General features: G+C 41.9%; 1 protein-coding gene across 2 annotated transcripts in view; it reads right to left on the reverse strand.

Moving 5' to 3' along the window:
• Positions 1-21,668, reverse strand: part of CCDC68 (coiled-coil domain containing 68) — a 42,929-nt gene that overhangs the window by 10,663 nt on the left and 10,598 nt on the right. Inside the window, exons 3-9 of one of the 2 annotated variants that reach the window (XM_045849986.1) lie at positions 19,488-19,583; positions 16,353-16,477; positions 15,217-15,303; positions 12,073-12,213; positions 10,412-10,537; positions 8,663-8,791; positions 3,731-3,813 (exon numbers count right to left, since the gene is read on the reverse strand). In XM_045849986.1, the coding sequence (XP_045705942.1) occupies positions 3,731-3,813; positions 8,663-8,791; positions 10,412-10,537; positions 12,073-12,213; positions 15,217-15,303; positions 16,353-16,472 (686 nt within the window). In that variant the 5' untranslated portion in view covers positions 16,473-16,477; positions 19,488-19,583. Of the gene's footprint in view, positions 1-3,730; positions 3,814-8,662; positions 8,792-10,411; positions 10,538-12,072; positions 12,214-15,216; positions 15,304-16,352; positions 16,482-19,487; positions 19,584-21,668 lie in introns of both variants that reach the window. The other variant, XM_045849985.1, reaches the window with a different exon arrangement.

Here is a 21,668-nt window from a genome sequence, read left to right on the forward strand (position 1 = left end):
TCCAAGAAGATGTAAAAGATGTATTTTTTCCCTATGATTCCCATGAACATGAAGATGATATCTAAACAGACAAAAGAAGACTCTGGAAAGTGGCGAGGAGAAGGGAGACTAGCCTGGGGTCTTGGAATCCAAGAACAACACAATGGTGACTTCCCCGAGATTTCTGTTTGCCTCACAGTTTCCAGACTTGGAGCTGAAAAAGTCCAAAGCCTGGAAATACCCTTGCAGCAGACAAAAAAATCTGCTTCCCCCGCCTCCAAAGAGGAAAATCTTGGCCTTCCAAAGAAAGGACTGAGGGTCCTGTCTTCCTTCTGTCCTCAGGGAGAGTGAACAGGGCCCTATTACTGGAATTCTTCCTGTTAGAGTCCTTAGCGTTCAAGAAGGAACATCAATCCTATCTTTACTTGCAGAAATGTGCAAACGAGTGGCTTCACCTGTAGCTAGTAACGCGGGAAGATCATGGAGCCTGTACCTGGCAAGAGGCATACACTCGATCCCTCTGCTGGCCAATGGCAGGCAAAGATCTGATCACAGGAGACTGTCCGCAGAGGACTGTCTCTCCATCCACTCGTCAGGACACTTTACAACCTACCTTTGGGCTAACTGGTACCATCAGAGGGTAGCTTTACCAGCCTGGCCACACTGCCCGCTGTCCCTCAGTTGTATATGACTTTGATGGGCATTGTGCAATCCTTTTCCAAAGGGTTTCCCGAGGTGTAGCTTCCGTGTGTATTATAAGGATTCGGTGGAAGACATTCTTCAGGGCTCTCGTTATGAGCATAACCGGGACAATTTGTTCTCTGGCCTTACAGATATATTAAAAAGAACTGGACTTCTCCCAAAGAACTGACTGTCTTTAGTCAAATGGACATTGTAAACCATGGAACTAGTCGTAATTTCTTCTTCGCACTGCCTGCCAGAAAATGTAAAACTGAGCGGTTGACTTAGACTTAGCAGGTACATGGCACCTCATGGTAGAGTTCTGTGGGCCAGCCTCGTGATGTGCCTGTTCTTCTCTCTTCCTGACTTCATCTTCTAACTTCTTTTCCATTTAATGAATCATGTTATACTTTATGGAGTTTTAATAAACAACCTTACATTTTCTGAGCACTCTGAGGACATAAAGATGGCATTATAAAGGGGAGGGACAGCATGAGGATGGCCATACTCACACAATCCCGGAACACAGCCCTTTCCAGTGTTCACAGAGTGCACTTGTTACCAGGGATTATTGCATTATGATGTTTACAGGAATGAAAATTCCAGAAGAAATGAAAAGGGGTAGGTACGGAGGTACAAGAACACCATGAAAGCAGCAGTGGAACTGTGTGGCTGTCCTAAGATGCTACTGCTTCTATGTACATTAGGCCTTCCCCTGGCATCGGGAATATGACTGACTCTCCATGGAATCCCCTCTTAGGAGAGAAGACAGTGAGGTTGGTCACATCCTAGCGTGTCTGTGAAGCTATACGAGAATCTTCTAGAGTCTACAGTGACTCAGATGGCCTGCTCTTTAGGATCTAATGTTTATTGGTGTGTTATGGTGGCTGTCACTGAATGTGAGGGCCCAGTGGAAGAGGGGGAAACTGAGGATTAGAACCACAAGATCAAGGTGGAAGAATAAGCTAAGACGTAGGTGTAGTTGTGTTCACACTTCAACAGAACTCAAGAATATGCATTCTTACCACCTGTCAGAATCTCCTCCATTGTTATTTTCAGTAATAACAATGGCCCCTAAATGGAGGGCTTGAGAGAGCTATCGGAGCTATCACAGGTAAACATACAATTTAAATAAATAATAACCATGTGCTTTGACATGCAACCTCAGCTTCAAGACACCCTTTTCTCCCCTCTAAGGAGTTTGCTATCCTTAAAAATATATATGGAGGACCCAACACGAGTTACAAACATCGAAGGTGTTTCCCCAGAGGATACCCACACAGTGGGCCTATGTGTTTGTCACAGAGCAGAGGGATAAGGGGAAGACTGCCTTCTGCTGGTAGTCACACAGGGGACCGAGGAAACCAGTCCGAGAAAGGTCTCCAGAGGTCTCCAGAAATGAGACAAAGACAGCCAGGTCTTTTCTGTCGCAGAGCAAGCCCAGGCTCTGCGATGGCAGTCAGAGGGCCAGGCTGCGCGATCTTCACAAGTCACCTAACCAGTGTGAAGCTCTGTTCCCTTCCTGAAGGGTCGATGGAAGGATCAAATTAAATAAGGAACCCAGAGTTACGCTGTCAACTGAAAGGCACTCTACATGTGCCAGTTAGCGGTGGTGGGAACTGTGAGGATTAGCATAATACGTTATGATAAATACATATCCATATGCAAGAAAGAAACCTGCCATGTTCTTCTGAATTCAAAAGTTGAGTTATATCACTCCTCAGAGGTGCTTTTTAACATTAGAAGCGTCAGGTTAGAACCTACTGAATCCTTTCATCAAAATGGCAGAATGAAGCCAACGCCACTGGAGAAAGTCGTGACGCCTGCCAAACCCACCATCTCCGCCCAAGGGAGACTGGGTGGCAGTGCCCACCGCCCCTGCTGGGGACGCAGGAGAGGACGCCCACGGGATTGGGTGTGTGTCCCTGCCCAAGGCTATTGGTTGTTCAACCTGATCGACCCACCCAGTCCAGGAAGGAGTGTGAGGCCCATCTCTTTCTCTGGAATCTGAAAGGAAAGCACAGAGACTACAAACCAGCTGGTGGAAATGGGGGGGAAGTTAATGAACCACAGAGGAAGAACAAGAGAAGAGCGAAACTGCGCATGCCCGTGACTGAACAGGAACAGCAAATACTCTGGCTTCTAAAAACCGAATGGGGGGCCACAGGGCAGCCCCCGTGCTCCCAGAGTCACAAGCTCTTTATGGCCCCATCTCTCCAGGCTGAACCTAGCAGAGTCACCTTCAGGTGTGGTGGCTTAACCAAGGCCCTGCCGCTTGGACCAGAAGAGGCTGATTCACACTGATTTCATGGCCTTATCTCTTAGAGAAGTGACTACCAGCTCAGAAAAAGCAGTAAGATGAATACCTGCGATACTCACAAATCTGTGGAAGTTGCCTAAGCCTGGATGTTCAAATGCTATTTTGTAAACACAAAACACCCATCTCCCTCAAGATATTTCTAAAACCTCTTTAAGAACTTTTGGAGAATTCTTCATAACCATTGCTCCCATATGATAGAACAGGAAGAATAGATCAGTTTGGTTTCAAAATGGCTACAGTATTTTGGCTCAAAGACTAATAAAATCCTATTATCACTTTAAAAAATCATGTTTTTAAAGAAAAAATCAAACTCAGACTGTCTGGACTCTTAATGGAAGGCTCACTGTACCAGCCTGGAGTTTTATAGTGTGAAAGTCTTCTATTTAAGAAAAAAAAATAACGTACGTGAAAGATTTACTTAGAATTAAGTTATATGTAGGTAATTCTAAAGACCTATGGGTGTCTTCCCCAGCATTTCCTTCATCCCCTACAGAAATGTGCAGCGCTATGGAACTCGTAGGAGTTCACCCTCTGGGGCTGTCCTCAACCTTCAGAGGGATTGACCTGCCCACCAGTTTCCCCACGTTCCTGTGAACCCCGCCCCTCCCCCCTTCCTCAGTGGGTGGGGAAGGGGAGGCACACAACTGTTAATGCTAAGAATTCTCCCCATCCCTGTACTTACAGGCCTTCTGTACCCGTGCAGAGAAAAGATACCAGGAACTGCCATTACTTAGAGGTAGAACCACAAACCTTTTCGCATGCGTAGTGCTGGATTTGAGGTGCATCAGCTTGTTTTCCAAAGACAGTTTTCTTTCTAGCAGTGTGCTCTTTTCCTAGGAGAAAATAAGATACAATTTTTGCTTATTCGTTTCTTTCTTTCTCTCTCCTCTCCCCTCCCATCCTCTCCTCTCTCCTCTCCTTTCTCCTTCTCTCTCTCAATATGTGTGTATGTGGTAAGACATTCCTGCAAACTGTTCACAAAAGATGCTCCTTGCCATCACAGAAATATGGCTTCAGCTAAAGAGGTAACTTTATGCGGGGCTATTACAACCGGCCCCAGTAAGGCCTCCCCTGTGTAGTTTCCATGTAGCTCAACGTCAGATTGTCTTCGCCGGCCATCTTTACTCTCCTCACCTGCCCGGACTGCTTTTGCTCTTCCTCCAGTGCACTGCTGACACAGGGCCCGCTCAGCGAAAGGTCCCCTGCCTCTCTCCATCCCACCCCAAACTCGACCCCCCGCCCCCGCTGCCATGCACCTCTCTGCACTGGCTCTCCCGCCACTGCAGGCGGTTCCCCTTAGACTGGGTTCTCGGGATCCAAGGACACTATTGCCCTCAACATGATGCCTACCTGCTCACACAGTAGAAAAGTGGTAGCTACATTTTTAGTGAAGGGTCAAGGTCACAAATGATAAAGTCTCTTCCTAATTAGGACGTAAGAGAAATGACACTGAGAAAGAATAAGCCTTAATGTCATTATCAAGCCAAACTCTTTCCATCCCAAAGGAAAAGAGACTCTTCCACGAGAAACCAAACTGGGATGACTGTGTTCTTGTTTATATTTGATGGTAAAAAAAATTATTTTATATTGCAGTTTAACTTCATTCCTGTTGCAGTGTTCCTGTAGGTGGAATACAAGGCAAGGCTGCGCAGCCAAAACATTGGGACAACCCTGGACAAGTACCGAGCCGGTTTGGAAACTCTGTGTCTGTACGCTTTCTGCCAAAGCTTTCATCACTGTGGGCCTTCTTGCTGTTAGTGAAAAGCAACCCAAACTTAGAAATCAAAGTAATACACAGCATGTGGTTTTAATGTCACATTGGGTCACTGTTTAATAATCCAACCCGGGATTATTTAATGCTCTTGGAGCATTGCCCTGCGTCTGATTTTTATTATTTATTATTTGATTAGAGCCAAGGCTCTGAAGTTGAGTGTTAATTTATAGATGTCTGTCGCTTTGAAAAGACAATCCCAAAGGTTATGGATTAATTGCCTTCAGGCATGTTAACCAGCGAGGGATCTAACCTGGTAACCCTATCCTATGTCCCTCTTTTCAATATGGCACGTAGGCTGCTTAGTGAAATGTCTCCGGCCTCCCTCCACCCCCCTGCAAATGCAACCCCTCTGGTCCTCTCTCCCTGGGCACTGTTTCTCAAAATAGTGCATTTACATCAGTTTTACCATTTTACTGGTTCCCTCATGAATTCATGATTTGAACAGCTGACATGTATTTATTCTATATTTGCATGAGTCATGTTTTTGACTCTTGGGACATGAATAAGATGGGAATACAACTCCTACACTGAAAGCTGGGAGGACTGAAGATAATATATGTGGAAGGCCTGCAGACTTATCTGGAACATATTAGGATCTCAATATATGAAAGTTTGAAGGTACCAAGCATGTCATATCTTATGTGCTGTTACTTTTAACATTTATACTTTTTCAAAACTTGTTCTGTAGCGTGATTGTCACATAATAGGAGTTCTTCCAGGATAGCCCTAGTTGTGGTCAAATTATTTCTGAGGGATCACAGATATATGCCTTGTAAGCTTATTATGGAAACACATCACCGATATTGTATTTTGAATTTGTAAGGAGGAAAATGGTGTTGAACAAGCATCCTTCTTAATGGACTTACTCTTGAGTGGTGGATCTTTAGAACCATGGTGCAAGCAGGCTGGAAAGTTGGACATGTCAGTGTTCTGCCTTGCTGGGGGGTCTGAACGCTTCCTCTTTGGCAACACAGAAAATCACGCTAGACCAGTGTCTCAGGGACATTGCCTTCTAGGAAGGTAAAGGGGTTCACAGCGCCACCCAGTGGGCAATGCATTCTTCCCAAACCACACCTCTGGGGAGCGGAAGCATCCCTGGCCCTACTGATCAGAACAGGGCAGACACCAATTCAAATCAAGGCCGAATGTTAACATGTCAATGACTTAGGCACCGAGGATGCCATTTTTATCCAGCATCAAAGAAGATAGGGGAATAATGGAAAGGATTGTAAACTGGCAACTGGCGACTATGGAGCGGGTCATTGTTCGCCCTGTCCTCATTTATACAATGATGATGGGGAACTAGGCAATTTCAAAAGCGCCATTGAGCTCCAAAAGTCTAATAGGGCTAAATCAATGACACTAGAAAACAAATACGATGCAACTGAATTGCACTGCTTGCAAAAGGAACATATGCCGTATTAAAAAGGCTCTTACTGGGCGTTTTTGCTGGCTTATCGCTGTGTTTATGGAATTCATTCTCGCCGCATTCCTGATTGAAGTGGGACAGATGGTGAAGGTTTAAGTAATGTGTTCATTACCAGACCTCATGCCACTAATGGCTATTTACTGGTGAGTAGAAAATGAATCCTTCTCCAGGGGGACACCCGCTACCAGGGCCGTATTCATCAACCTTTGTTGTGTGTGTTCATTTTTTAATTTTTGTTTCCTTGTTGAACTCTTGTCTTCTTCCTATCAGCACAAAAGTCTCAGCACCCCCTTCCCTCCGTCTGACACTCGCTCTGCACCAGAGAAAACCTTCATCACAGCCTATAGTCTCAGAATCTCCTTAAACCACGAGGCTGTTGCCCCGCCTTGCATCTTAAAGTTTCATTTATTTGCATCTTTGTTTTATAAACATAAAGTACCTTTGAACTAAATGTCTTTTTTTAAGATTTTATTTATTTATTTATTTAGAGAGGGAAGGGAGGGAGAAAGAAAGAGAGAAACACCAATGTGCGGTTGCTGGGGGCCGTGGCCTGCGATCCAGGCATGTGCCCTGACTGGGAATTGAACCTGTGACACTTTGGTTCGCAGCCCGCGCTTGAACTAAATATCTTTTTTAAAAATTTCTGCACATTGCCCTTCCACTCCCCCCCACCTATCCCTGCCTCCCAGATATCCCAACAGACTGCACTCTAAGAAATCACTGAACCAGACCTCTGGAAGGTGACTTCAAGACCTTGCTGAACCGTGGAGCACCTTGTCCGCTCACCCTGTCACAGCGCTCCTAGAGATGGCCCACCATGATGGGTCAATAGCAAGACAAATGCTCGCTCACCGCTTGTCAAAAGAAAATCTGCTAGTATCCGAGCCACCTCATCTTTGCTGGGGTACCTCCCCTATCTTCAGGAGAGCGGCAGCATCCCTAAGCAGCCCTAGGGTATCCCAACTTTCTGGCATCGACTCAGATGAAGTAAGGATTCCCTGGGGTTTCTAAGAAATAAAATGTGTATTCCACTGTTCTTTTGTTAATATTCGGGGGGGGGGGGGGGTCTCCAGCTGGCTGCAAACGGACCCAGGGTTGCTGGATTGAGGTGACCGGAGTCTCCATTTAAATGTCAAACCGGCTAATCAAGCTGTTTGGTTAAACAGCTCTATTTGCATTCCAGAACTGTCTTTCTTTCCTAAGGCAAGCATTCTTGGTGCGTCTTAGTTGGTTCAAGTATTTATGACGTGATAAATATTTTAACACTACAGAATAGTCATCCAAATATTGCAACTTCTCCAAAACATCATAACCGTAAACAGTCACACTTGAGCACATTCTAGCCCAGTGGCTCTAGCTCAAGTATACCGCTCAGCGACCCACTGCACAACACAGATGGGCCTGTATGGTATTGTTGTTAGATTCAGTTAAGGTTGGGCTTATTTAATTTCCATGATTTACTCATAAGACCTTCACTAAGATGACAAATTTAGCCAGACACACCGTGTTATCAATTAAATTCTTGAGACACATTTAAAAATCAATCAAGACATGTGGACACTGAATTGGGATGTTTTTGAAGTGGCTTTTTCTGAAATGGTGCCGACTCAGGAAGACTCATAAAATAAAGCAAGGCGGAGAAGAACAGAGGCAAATCAAGGGATTATTATAATAAGTATTAAAAATTTCCTAGAAAATATTTACTAGAAGCCAGTGTCTATGTTCTTACCTACCTTCAAGTCAGATTCAGAGATGCCAATTTTCTATGAGTCTGTTTTGCTACTAGTAAAAAAAAAAACAGTATATCTTGATTTGTCTGAATTCTAACTTTTAAGGCAAGTATTATTAAATTTAGGTGGTCCCTTTTCATATAGATTTGGAGTAAGAGCTACTTGAATTTAGGAACACTGCAATAGCTTTTAATATATGTCTTTCCCATTATTATTGAATACATCCTGTATTCAATCCTCTAAATCCTGTTTTGAAAGTTCCAATTTTAAGGAATGTCTTTTCTGATGTGAACTCTCTCTGCCCTGGTTAAGCCACAGCCTTTCACAAACCCAAAGTGGGCACGGGTGGCCCGAGGTGGGCACCCGGTTGACTCTAACACATGAAAGCGCTGTGACTACAGGGATCCACCCACTAGATCATGATGAGGAACAGCCAGACTCTGTGGTCATCTCCTCTGTCTCCATTCACAGCCTCTCCTGGCTCCCCTTTCTCAATCGCACATGTATTTATTAAAAGGAGAAAGTGACAGGTAGTGATGACATCAGCATTTGTACTTGTGAAGGTCAATTCCCATCAGTACAGAACATATGCTATGTGTCAGGAAAGGAATTATTAACATCCCTGAGTACTTCCTAAAGTTTTAAGAGTTGCAAAAAGAACTTCTCCTTCGTGTTACCTTATTTATTTCAGTGTTTTTGTTGTTTTTTTTAATTGCAGGAAGAAATCCCTTTTGTTCTCCCGGCCTTACCTTTTCCATCCTCTGAACAAGGTTCTCCAATGCTGTGATTTGATTATGCTTTTCTTCAAGTTTTTCTGCAGCTTGGTTCAGACTTTCAAGCTGTTGTTTCAATTCCTGTTCTTTTTCCAGTTTGTTAACCTGTGGTCAGAAAAACAGTTGTCAGTCTATGAATTTATTAAACCTGTACAGATATTATCTTCTTCTATAATTTTCTGAGTAACCCCCAAAATGAATAATTCACACTTGTTGTAGAATTTCTTTCTGAATTCAGTGTTTACTTCCAAGTAAACCTGGTGGACTACACACACCATCAGTTTAATGGATAATATATAAATTTTATCCCTAGAATATTTACATTTGTCGCCATAAAGCACTCTAGCTGGCCTAGTATGAGAGAGAGACGTGGATTTAAGAAAAGCAACATTTTTTACCTTTTCTTCACAAAACTTGTCTAGAACAAACATAAAATCTTGTATGTTTCAGAAAAAAAAATGTTTTACTTTTAATCCAAAGGGCCATAAAAGCAGAATAATTATCTCTGCTGTGTACAGGCCGGAAGCAATTGTGCCGAGACCAGCCTCACCGGCAGCCCACGGCCACATCTGGGCCTGTTTCAGCTGACTTCTAAGTGACACGCACACTCACATCTGGGTGTGCATTTAAGAATTTGAGCGTACATGCGTCTGGCTTCCCTTGAAACAGCAGGTGGGCATCCCTGCCAGGCAACCCCAGGCCGGGGCTGAGCCCCCTGGGCAGCCCATGGGCACCCCAGTCGTCCCCCAGGCTCCCCGCTCACACAGCCCCGGGCTCCCCACCAGCCTGCTCACTTCCCTCAGGCGCCTTATGGCGCCCGGCATGCCCGGGAGTCTGTGACCAGAGCTCCCGCAGATGTAGCAGGAAGGCCGATTTCCCACTGTGCTCCCCACTGCGTTTTTGTAGGGCTGAGCTGGCGGAGACCCAGGCACCCCAGCCCAGCACGGATGGGCTTCCCAATTTGGTGCACACACACGCACGTTTGTTTCTTTTCCAGTCCTAGAATACATTCTTCAGATACACATTTATTGGCCCTAGGATATATACTTCAAATTTAAAAACAAACAAAATATATGTGTATGTCTATGTATTATAGACAGGTATATATAAGTGTGGATATACAGGTATACATGCATATGTCTAGACATACACATATATACCTGTATATCCACACTTATGTTTTTATATTGTAATTTATATGTTAAAATATGAAAGGTACCATTTTAATATATGTTAAAGTAGGTATGTTACATGCACACGTGTTTTTTGTTAGTTAAATCTGAGAGATGTATTCTAGGGAGAAATATATTTAGAAGCCGTATTTATCTAGCCCAACTCTTTCATTCTAAACACAAGGAAATCCAGGTCCAGTGAGGTGGAGCAATGCCACCTCGGGCAGCTGGCCAGTCAAAGGCAGAAGCAGAAGAGAAGGCACTGGCCGGAGACCCCCGGGACAGCCCTGACTTCTAGGCAGGGTGGCCTGGCCCACTTGCCGCCTGTGCTCGGCAGGGCTGTGGGCGAGGGTGCTAACAACACAGCGGCATGGCCACACCTGGGTGCTGGCTAAGCAGGGGTCAGGGACAGACGGGCACTGAGCGGTTTCCTGCCCTTCCCAGGGCTCTCCAAGTCACCTGGCCATCCCTCGTTTCACCTCTGACTCCTCAAACAGAGGGCCGGGACTGGCTGCGGGGCAGTGTTCCAGCAGACAAGTCGCTAGCTCAGTACCTGGAGAGAGAGTTTACTGTCCTCGTGCTTCTTTTTCACTTCTTCAGACTGCGTTTCGTAGATTTCAAAGAGCCTCTGGGCCACGTTTCTCAGGACCGCTGCCCCGGCTTCTCTGGAGGCTTCCAGCTGGGGAGAACAGAAAAAAAAAAAAGGTCACCATGCCTGTCTTGACATTTACCGTGAAAAGGGTTTAAGGCAGAACAGGTTGACGAGCAATGAAAGACACAGAGGCTGTGACTGTCCTGTTTGCACCCTCGTGGACATGGACAACGGACAGCAGGACAGACGCTGTTAACTAGGGAGAGAGAGGAACGTGTAAACCGAGAAGCCCCAGACCAGAGCTCCAGGCACATCGGGGCCCTGTGTGTACAGACCTCGCCCTTCAGAGAGTCCCACGGTGCCAGTTCGGCAGCACAGAGAGCGAACCAAGACAGGGAGGGGGAGGGAGGCATGTCTCACCCATTAGTTCAGCTGTCCTGAGCCTGGCCAGGTAAGATTGCCAGGTGTTCCGAAAATCACAAGAAAAACCACGATAGTGTAGGAGGAGGGGAGCCTTTGAAATTCCGCGTGTATCATCTCCACTGTCTGGGAAAGAAAGCCTTTGAAACTGCGTGTTAATCCCAAGGTCTGGAGAGGGCGAGGGGGAAACTAGGTGCTGGCTACCAGCATCAAACCCATACAATCCCAATAGTCAGGGCACCCCGACGAACTGGGTGCTCACTTGCAGCTTCGTGCCCAAGTGTGTTTCATAAATGAACACACTATCGTCTCTTGAATGAATCCATCTCTTGTGAGCGAGACAAGAACTGGGGAGGGGGAGCCTCATAAGGCAGGGCTCCCAGGTAACAGTGCCCATCAGCTCATACAGTTATTTGAGAACATTTTATCGTCAATGTCCATGGCAGCACTATAAGATGTATTTTCCTGAAATACCAGTGCTTGAAATAGACAAGACTGGAGTATTAAGGACAATAAATCTAAAGTGTCCTGAATCTTATGAGAATTTAACCTAAAGAAATAATTAAGGATGGCTGCAAAGATTTACGTACCAAGACAGTCATGCAAGACTGTACATATATAATATATTGTGTAAATACAAGGCATGCTATATATAATATATAGTATATGACTACATAATATATAGTATGTGTCTGTATAATATAATGTGTATATAATATATAATGTATAATAAAAAGGAAAATATAAAGCATCCAACAATATATTAAACAAAATAATAATATATATGACTATGAATGCTCTAATTAATATTTATTAAATATGTGAAGACTTTTTAAAAATATACCGTAGTAAGAACACTTCACAGGAGCCCAACTCTCTTAACAAATTCTCAAGTGTCCAATATAGTATTAAGTAGAGGAATTATCCTGTACAGCATATCTCTAGAAATTATTTGACTGGCACAACTTAAAGTTTATCATTGTTGAACTTTTGTAAGATCTTTTTAATAGCAATGTAGGCTCCCAAATAAAACAGTGAGAGTGCTTGACTCTATGAAACATCGAGCACTTCTCTGTGTGTGCGAGCAGAGGTGCGAGCGGATCTACAGACGTGTGGGTGTCTGCTTTCACGAACCCACAGATCTCCTCTGTTGGGTCAAAGGCTTGAACTACAAAATTAATGGCGGCTCCTTATGGTCATACCTTGATTTTCAACACTTCATTCTCTTTGTTCATTTCTAAGAGCTGTAGGTCTTTGCCTTTCATTCTTTCCATGAGCAGATTCAGATCGCAACACAAGGGGTCCACTTCAGAGTCGGAGCCGTTCTGAATGTTCCCACAGCACTGAAACGAACAAGCATGAAAATCACAGCCCCGACTTTCCTTTCCTCTACAAGCACTGGCAACAGTAATGATCGGTCCACACCACTTGTGTCATGGGACATTCCCGTCAGCACAAATAAATCTTCTGAATCTCAAGTATCACTAGGGATTTCTAGATGAAGCAGCTGGCCTCTATATTTCCTTAAACTTGAATAGATTCTTATATTTAGAATAGGCAGAAGTACATTTTTTATGAGTTTTATATTCCATATAGCTTTAAATAAATTGTACCATTAAGTCCTGTCTAGGAAATAAATAATATCTATAAGGCCAGTTTTTGTTTAAATAATCTAAGTTATACACATAAATGAATTTTGGTTACATTGCATTACCAACAAATACAATTAGACACAACAGTTACAATATTCAATGTTTAATGATGCTTCGTTGTAATCACCCTTTTAAATTCCCAATCAGAGATGTCAGAACTGAATGTTATTGCCAGTGTAACTATACGTAAACTCTAGCTCACTGAAAATATAATTGGAGCACAAAATAAATCTCACTTGGAATCAAGGACACGTGGAAGTAGAAAGGAAACCTGAAACCCCCTAACTGGACCACATCCGTTTTCCAGATACGAAAACTGAGGGGCAGAGCCCAAGTTCACATAACAAGTGAGTGGGAGAGCTCAGGATGCGGCCTCCTGGTCCTCCACCCTGTGCTCTTTCTGCTCCTCCAAATTATTTCAAGACAGACTGAGGAATTATTAAGCAATTACATATATATATAAATATATATATAAATATATATATAATATATATAATATATATAATATATATAATATCCTACAATTGTAACAACTTTTATTTATTAAGCATCTATCATGTGTCAGCTAATCTTTTAGCTGTTTCATATACACTCCTTTGTCTGAATGCCCAGAACACTAGAAGGCATTATGTCCATTATACAGATGAGGAAGTTGAAAATTAGAGAGTTTAACTAACAAGCCCAAGGTTATACTCAAAATAATTGCCAGGACCAGGATTTGAATCCCATTTTGTTTAACGATAAAGCCCATACCTTCTCTAGTACAACAAACACACTATACTTACAGAAGTAAAAGATAAAAAGCATTTAGTGCATATAAATAACAGAGTTACAGTAACTCTGTTACGGTTTTGTTTTTTCTACTTCAGACCCTGGTGCATCTTCTCACTCTCCAGATACAGAGTAGCCAGTATTTTCTTCTTTAAATTTATTAAAGAAGATCTGATGGAAGAACTCTCCATCTTCCAACTTCCCTTCCCTTGCCCTAAAGGAAGGACGAACTCCATACATTGGGAAAATGGATTTGAGGTGCCCGTAGGTCTTCCTTCTTCTTGGTTTTTGCCTTCTCCGTCAGTAAGCTCCTCCTTACTCCAAACGCTGATGATTGGAGTTTGGGCACTTTAAGGCTTTGGGCATACAGACTTCTGTTCTGCAACAGCAGAGTCCTACCTAGGTCATTGGAGTTGAATCTCTGCTGCACCATTACCCAGATACTGCAGGGGAAGGGGCTGATGTTTTGATGCTTGGTTTGTCTGCCAACCTTCTGTGATCTGAGATGGCCAAGTGGAGACACTGGCAACATAATTCACCTCCCTTCCTAAGAAGCTATTTCTGTTAAGGTCCCCAAAACCGTCCCACTGTTATAACCAGTGGTCAGTGTTCAGTCCTCAGTTTATTTGACCCATGGACACCGTTTGACCCAGTGGTCCCAGACCACTTTCTGAAAACCCTTTCTTGTTCTCAGTGACTCCATTCTGTCCGGTGTGTCCCCCAAATCCACCAGACTCTCTTCTCAGTCTCCTCTTCTTCCCAACATCTCAGTGTTGGACATCTCAGGACTCAGAGCCTAGGTTGTCCCTCATTTCTGTCCACACTCACATGCACGGGTGATCTCCAGTTTCAGGAGTCTGAGTACCGTTGTTACTCACAAAATCTCTACCCTGCAGCCTGGACCTTCTAGCCCAGACCTCTACCCTCAACTCCAGAATCAGAAAGCCAGCTCACCCACTAGAAACCTCCCCTTGAAGGTCAAATAACTCAACAGAACTGAAACAGAATTTCTGATCTTTCCCATCATTCACAAACATTAACCTTTTTTTTATTTTTGCAGTTTCAGAACACTTAATTTAAAGAAAATAAATGAGGCTAGTTGTGTTCTTTTGGAGGGGCTGAAAATAATAAAGAAGACTATGTTTATGCATCATGCCTTATCTTTGGTGTTCTCTGGGACCATCCTACATAGTGGATAACACCGACATTGACAATATGCACTTGGCTCAGGTGAGGTTGAACTTGGCCCAATCCAGGCAAGACTAAGTGCAGATCATTCAACCTTAAGAATATAAGACTGGCCCTGGCTGGCGTAGCTCAGTGGATTGAACGTGGGCTGCGAACCAAAGCATCGCAGGTTCGATTCCCAGTCAGGGCACATGCCTGGGTTGCAGGCCACGGCCCCCAGCAACCGCACATTGATGTTTCTCTCTCTCTCTCTTTCTCCCTCCCTTCCCTCTCTAAAAATAAATAAATAAAATATTTTAAAAAAAGATTCTCTCCAAAAAAAAGGTCTGTTTAAAGAAAAAAGAATATAAGACTGGTCATGCAGGGGCAGAGTTCCTTTAAACTTAACAGTTGTCTCATCACTCAGGGTAATGGCTTTAACTGCATGCCCATTGCTGTGGCTCAGGCAACCGTAAAAGCTGAGACCTTTGTCTGTCATTGGGAAATGCTACTGCTAAGTATCTTGGCTGGGCCCGATACCTTCCCACATACTTTAGATAAGTAAGCCCAGCTTAAAATATTCAGGTAGGGTCTGGTCAGGGCTTAAATATTTCATACATATGTGCATTAACATCTTTAGATACTGATAAAATATTTAACACTCATCATGCAAAGCTTTCAAGAGAATAATTTCTATAAGGCTTTGTGTTTGTTTACCAAAGGAATAAAACTGATACATGTTGATAAGTTCATTACCTTCGCGTCTAGTCTGTGCTTTGTACTGTTATGTCCCACTTCATCTCTAAACATCTGATTTCGGATCTTTTCCAGAGTAGTTCGGATCTAGAAGAAAAAACAATTTTTTCCAAATGTCAAATGACTTTCCTTCTCTATCCCAGCAGCAGAGTGCTTGATTTATCCAGAAAGGAATAAATACATACCGATCTCAGATGTAAATAACTACCATCAATCTAACTTGCATTAAGGCTAAATTGTTTAGAGTGTAGCAAATGAGCACTTGGTCTTCATAACTCTCAGTCAAACAAAATACAATCTGAATGAATATTATATGACAAAATAATTACTATTTAGTAATTAGTATTTAGTTCTATTTAGTTGTTTTTTCTATATAGTAATTTAGTACTAATTTACTATTTAGTAATTACTATAAAACAATTGCTATTTAGTAATCACCACAAAATAATTACTATCTAGTAATTACTATAAAATAATTACTATCTAGTAATTACTAGAGAATAATTACTAAGTGGAGACCATACAAATCTATGCATGAAATACAAACCCCATGTCTTGGTGACCTATGGAATTGTAAGGCACTCAAAGATGAATTAGTAGATCTGACATCAGTATCCAAATTTTTCTATCTGTTGTAAGAAATAGTTCATAAGAATATGTGTTTTGTTAGCCATTATCATTGGATTCTTAAAAGATTTCACACTTTTAATGACAGAACATGCCAACACGTACTCATTGGCAGATAGCAACACAGAACTGGGAGAAGAAACGAGGTCAGAAGAGACAGAAACTCGGCAGGAAATGCGACTTCTACTAGGGAACACGGTACCAACACTCACGAGACAACCAAAAAACAATGCAGAACACAGGGAGTGCCGAGGGGAATAGTGTGGGACAAATTCAGTGCTGTTGGTGCTCTGAACCCCCCTGGCTCCTTCTTCAATTGTGCTACAGGTGCTGAGGTGGAGAGAATACCAAACATGTGTTTCAACCTCAGTTATCAAGACTGCCCTTTGCACACTGGGTTTGTTCTTCCTCACACGCTCTCTGGAGGGAGAAGCAGAGCCCAGAGATCTATACTAGACTTTATTTTAAACCATCACACCACGCTAACAAGATGCCTGGTACCCACATACCATTTTCACATATTCGGTTTCCTCGATAATGTGAGCTGATGTGGACTCATACGGGGAAGAATTATCTTCTGTCTCACCCCTTGGGGGGGCCTCTGAGGTCATGGCTACTGTCGTCATCATGAATTCTGCCTTCAGGAAAACAGAAATCGGTTACACAAACTTTTGATAATGTGATTGTATGGTGTGTAAACTGTACTGGCACTGTAATCAAATACTGTATAGTAGAAAACATTATAAATTATTGACATCTGTGTATCAATAAATCCAGGCATTAACTTAATATGAAAACAATACCTGCTAAAACCGTCATTGATTAGAAACTTAAAGATAGTCTGGGAAGGAAATATTTAGATTTTTTCTTTTTATTCCACATTATATTAGACTATAAAACCTTGTGTAGAGACCATGTCGTCTTCTTTATATTCTAGCACATAGTAAGGGCTTAATAAGTATTTGTGGAACTAAAATAATATAATTATAACAAAATGATATGTATACATACATATATCACTTGTATGCATATATATACATAAGCATATAATATATCATATACGCATATGATATACACATGTATATCACCTTATACCTAACACAGAGTATTATGAAGTATTTGCTTTTATATACATTTTATTTAACTCTCAATAGCCCATAAAGGCCATTTACTGAACATCATTTGTAATAGGTAATAGTAAAAGATTAAGAAAACTTCCAATGCCCACAAAAAGAGGACTGGCTGAATGAACTACCTACTGCTCTGAACTCCTCTCCAGGGCGTATTACTCAGTGAAAGAGCATGGTGCAGAAAAGGATACGTAACATCACAATTCCTATAAGAAGAAAGCGATGGATGGAAGGGGGCAATCTGTGATCTACAGTTTTGACATTGAACAATACCATTATTTTACCTATTTATAAGATAAAATGAAGTGAAAATGAAAAAAATCTTTCAAAATAAGAAATGCCTGTACATCAAATTGGTGGCATAGCTACATGTATTATTTGAAGTGACTTAAAACACACACTAGGGACTATTTGTCCCAGGTGTGCAACGTCCTAAGAACAACAAGAACAGCAAAACGACCTTAAACTACACTTACTAACAGTATTGTTAGTGGAGACATCGGTACTGCTATTTTGAAAAGATTTTACGTGAGTGCAGACGTGTGCCCGCACTCACCCACGTGAGCGCACAATAAAGCCGAGAAGTCGCTGCCTGAACATCGTTATGAAATAAGATTTTTAGAGTAAGCGGAAAAAATACACAAATTCGCATAAAAATGTTACACAAAAGCCGTATAATCTGAACTGAACTTATAAGTACAAAATAACGATTTCTTTTCCTTTAAAAATGTATATTCTAGATCTAACCACTGAAAAATAGCAATTAACACTCCTAGCACCCAGGCTGTGGCCTCGGTCTACCATTTTCTACTGAAGAAGCCAGGCCTTTTGAGTGATTCAGATCTGGGCAAGAAAGAGACAAGGTGAGCCCGAGATAGCCTGTCATACCAGAAAGGTTGCAAATACTACTTGAATAAAAACACCGAAAATACCAGCCTAAAGAGGAAGGACTGTGAGGAACTGAAATATAGCCAAATTTTTAATTTTTAATTTTTAATCTTGTATCTTGCAACTTTGCTGCATTTACTTACTAGTTCCAACAGTTTGGGTTTTTTTTTTACTTTTTTTTATACATCTTTATATAACTTTTTGTACATTAGTAAAATTCATAGTATGTTTACAATTCTTTTTTTTTAAACTTTTTTTATTGTTGTTCAAGTACAATTGTCTCCATTTTTTTTTTAATTCCTGAAATTACAAGGACAGGAGAGAAACCAGCACTACCACCACCACCACCACCACCGATCCTCACTGTCCAACTCAGTGGAGGTGGGCCACCATTATATTAACAATTAGCCCCCAGAAGTGGTGGAGGGTCACCAACAAACACTTATCTTGCCTTGACTGTGTGGACTACAATTCCTGCTTACATATATGAAGGATTGATAGAACTAGAAAACCTACATTTTGCAACCCCTATGAAATAAAAGATCTAAGCGACAGTTATCAGCCAGCACTAAAAACCAGGTCAGAGGTGGATGAAGGATGCGTTAACCTGAGGGACCCCACTAGTCAACTCCACGTACGTAAAAAAGACACAGCCAGACATTTCGTCCTCTACGTGCAGTACATTGACTAGGAAATATGGTATTTTTAAAAAGTGAGCTGGAATCTAATCAGGCCTCTGTCTTGAACAGCAGCAGTTATCTGAACAAGAGGAACATGTTCAATGAATCTGCAAGGGTCAAGGTTGCAATCAGCCAAATCCAGATCCTATGAAATATTATAGGACAAATAACTGCTTCCTCCCACAGATTAATTATATGAAGAAAGATGAGGCGAAGAGAAATTGCTATAAATCAAGATTCCTAAGAGACACTTGACCAAATATAAATCTATAAATCTTCTTTGGCTCATGGTTCAAATAAACCAACTATATAAAGACATTTTTGAGAAAACTGGTGAAGTTTTAACATTGGCTGGATAATGGAAGATATTAAAGAATCACTGTAATTTTACTAGGTGAGATTTATGACATTCTTTGAATAAAAATCTTTTCTGTTAGTCATATACTCATACATTCTGAAGTATTTGCAGGTGAAATAATATTACATTTAAAATTGCTTTAAAATACTCTAATACAAGCCCTGGCTGGCATAGCTCAGTGGATTGAGCACAGGCTGCGAACCAAAGTGTCGCAGGTTCGATTCCCAGTCAGGGCATATGCCTGGGTTGCAGGCCATGACCTCCAGCAACCGCACATTGATGTTTCTCTCTCTCTCTCTCTCTATTTCCCTCTCTAAAAATAAATAAATAAAATCTTTAAAAAAATACTCTAATACAGAAGAAAAATGGGTGGAGTAAAGATGAGAGAAGTTTGGGCAAAATTGCGGGAATTGTTAAAGCTGGGCAGCTGGGCCTCCTTCCACTCCTCAACCTATTCTGTTTCCGTGGGAAATTTCCGTAATAAATAGTAAAGAACTAAAAAATAAAATAACATAAAAAGTCCTGTGAGGGAGGATTATTAATCTCATTTTACTGATAAAGAAACCACGACTCCCAAAGGTAACTTACCGAAGATCACAGTAAACTTAACAGGGTTGAAACTCAAACCTTTATCTTTTAGCCACCAAGTTCAAGGGTGTTTCCATCACAATAAAGCTGGCTTCCCTAATAAGAAAAAAAATAACAAACAAAAATATTTAAAATTTAGCAATAGCCTATGCTGTTAAACCACACAAAGAATTTTCATATTTACTAGCATTTTATAACTAGATGGTTTCTCGGGCTAACTCAGAGTTTTGCATTGATCCTTTAATCTGCAATGAAATTGACAGACTATGCCAAGAATTTTCCATTTTATTCTAAATCCTCTTCTTAGACAGCCATGAGGGCTTCTGTTTGTTTGGGCTGGAGTTGATTTGGCAGCTGCACCTCTGCTGGGCAGAACGTGAGTGGAAGTACTTCTGTTCCTGGGTCCTCTTAAGTGTCTTCTGGGGTGAGGTTCTTGGTCCAAAACAACATTTAAATGCCCAAAGGACAAAATAAGCTAACAAACAAAATAGAAACAGACTCACAGATACAGAGAACAGACTGACAGCTGTCACAGAGGAGGGGGTTAGGCATTCAGTGATAAGAGTGGAGGGACTAAGCAAAAAAAAAAAAAAAATGGAAAGAAAGAAAATGAAAAAGAAAACCTCACTGACACAGACAATGGTACGGTGATGACCAGAGGAAAAAGGGGATAAATGGTGACGGAAGGAGATTTGACTTGGGGTGGTGAACACACGATACAATATACAGATGATGAATTATAGAACTGCATGCCTGGAACCCTATAGACTTTTATTAGCCAGTGTGCCCTCAATGAAGCTAATAAAAATTTTAAAAAAGAAAACAGAAATACCCATGGAGACAATCAGCAAGGTGTTTAGAACCAGTGGTGGAGCGGTCAGTACACCCCGGCCCTGGAGCCCAAGCTGGCTTCCTGTCTTTTCTTAGACAGCCTATGATATAGGAATGGCTCTTAACCCTGGCTGGCGTAGCTCAGTGGATTGAGCGCGGGCTGAGAACCAAAGTGTCGCAGGTTCGATTCCCAGTCAGGGCACATGCCTGGGTTGCAGGCCATGACCCCCAGCAACCGCACATTAATGTTTCTCTTTCTCTCTCTATCTCCCTCCCTTCCCTCTATAAAAATAAGTAAATAAAATCTTTAAAAAAAAGAATGGCTCTTAACTGTCAACCATTCAGAAAAAAATCAAAAGAAGAATAACATTGTACAACAAGTGAAAATTATATGAAGTTCCAATTTAGTGTCCATAAATAAAGTTTTACTCTCACCCTGGCCACTCATTTACATACTGTCCATGGTGCTTTAACGCTGCCAAGAGCAGAGTTGAGTAGTTACGTCCCAGAAAACCTGTGACAAGCGATGTTCCATCAGTTTACCATCATCTGGTCCTTCACAAAAAACTCCGAGGTCAGGGTGCAGCAAGGGGTGGGGGCAAAGCCAGTGGGGAAACAGAGGCAAGCAGAACATCAGTTTGGTCTGAGTTGCTTTTTGTTCTCCAGTTCAATCCCCCTTGACCTACAGTCCCACTGGATGGATTTCCTTCCTTTGTTTCTTTTCACTATGTTATATAATGTGTATACAACAAATGCAAGGAGGCATTTCATCATAGCAAGCGATGCTCTTAAGAACAGGTCCCACTGATTTCTCTCAGTCTTTCATAACTTAAAAAATCACAACAGGCCTCATGTTATATAACCAAAAATATATTTTCTTTTGCGTCCTTTATTCTTCATATCCAGGAATACAGCTCCTTATTCACTGCTATTTCCACTCACTATTGGGCCATTTGGAACAAGTCCCATAAAATCCTGGCCTCAACTTACATATCTGTAGCATAGGGGCAAGAACACCTACAGTTATAGACATGAGGAGCTTTTCATCCCTGTTTGTAGAAGGCACTCAGCAGACAGTAACTTGATATTACTACTCCTATTATTTTATATTATTGACGACTACAGAAGATAAGCAGCCCATAACAGAGGGGGTAGTAGTTCATGCCTAGCTGGTTGCAAAGTTTATAACCCGCCCCCATTTATATAAAATCAAATTCCCTGTCTCTCTTTGGTTCAGAAAACTTGTGCAACCACAGTCCTCGATTTATACAAAGAAACCCAAGGGGAACTTAAGCCCACAAAGTCCAAGTTGCCATATGGCATTACCATCCTGGGGAAAATCCATCTTAG

This window comes from Phyllostomus hastatus, unplaced genomic scaffold, assembly GCF_019186645.2.
Source record: "Phyllostomus hastatus isolate PE091 unplaced genomic scaffold, TTU_PhHast_1.1 phas_contig_80, whole genome shotgun sequence".
NCBI lineage: Eukaryota > Metazoa > Chordata > Mammalia > Chiroptera > Phyllostomidae > Phyllostomus > Phyllostomus hastatus.